This window comes from Gavialis gangeticus, unplaced genomic scaffold (genome assembly GCF_001723915.1).
Source record: "Gavialis gangeticus isolate Ggan-Ray unplaced genomic scaffold, GavGan_comp1, whole genome shotgun sequence".
NCBI lineage: Eukaryota > Metazoa > Chordata > Crocodylia > Gavialidae > Gavialis > Gavialis gangeticus.
Window position 1 is genome coordinate 110,021,710 of NW_017729022.1, and position 478 is coordinate 110,022,187.

The following is a 478-nucleotide window of genomic DNA, read 5'->3' on the forward strand; positions in this document are numbered from 1 at the left end:
GGGGGGGGGGGGGGGGGGGGGCGTCTTTCCTCTGTGCCCTGGGTGCTGTGAGTGCACATCTGGCAGGAAATGTATTTTAATACCAGGTTTTCCCCCCCTTTTTTGCCCCCTCCCCTAGATTCCTCTCCTCAAAATAAAAGAGCCAACACAACAGAAGAAGAGGTCTCAGAAGACTCCCACAGTGCCAGCACAGTGGAGCAAACGCCCAAGAAATCCAGCCCAAGACGACATCAAACGTAAACTGTGTAGGTGGGTTCCCACTAGGATGTTGGTGTCCCAAAGAAATAGCGGATCGGAACAGGCTGGGAGCAGGGAAGTGTGGAGTCACTCCTGCCCCAGCCCTCACTATACTTGCTGCTATTTCTGTGTGTGTGTGTGTGAGTAATTGGGGTTTGCCTTTTGCAGAAGTTCACAATTCATGAGAAAGAAGGGACGTCAAAGGGAAATTGTGCCTGGAATGCACTTACTGAAATATGTT

General features: G+C 51.0%; 1 protein-coding gene across 1 annotated transcript in view; it reads left to right on the top strand.

The window, feature by feature from the left end:
• CDKN1B (cyclin dependent kinase inhibitor 1B) overlaps positions 1-478 on the top strand; it is a 25,432-nt gene that overhangs the window by 17,072 nt on the left and 7,882 nt on the right. The window contains exon 2 of the mRNA XM_019515850.1: positions 50-249. Within this exon, the coding sequence (XP_019371395.1) occupies positions 50-240 (191 nt within the window). The 3' untranslated portion in view covers positions 241-249. The remainder of the gene's footprint in view (positions 1-49; positions 250-478) is intronic.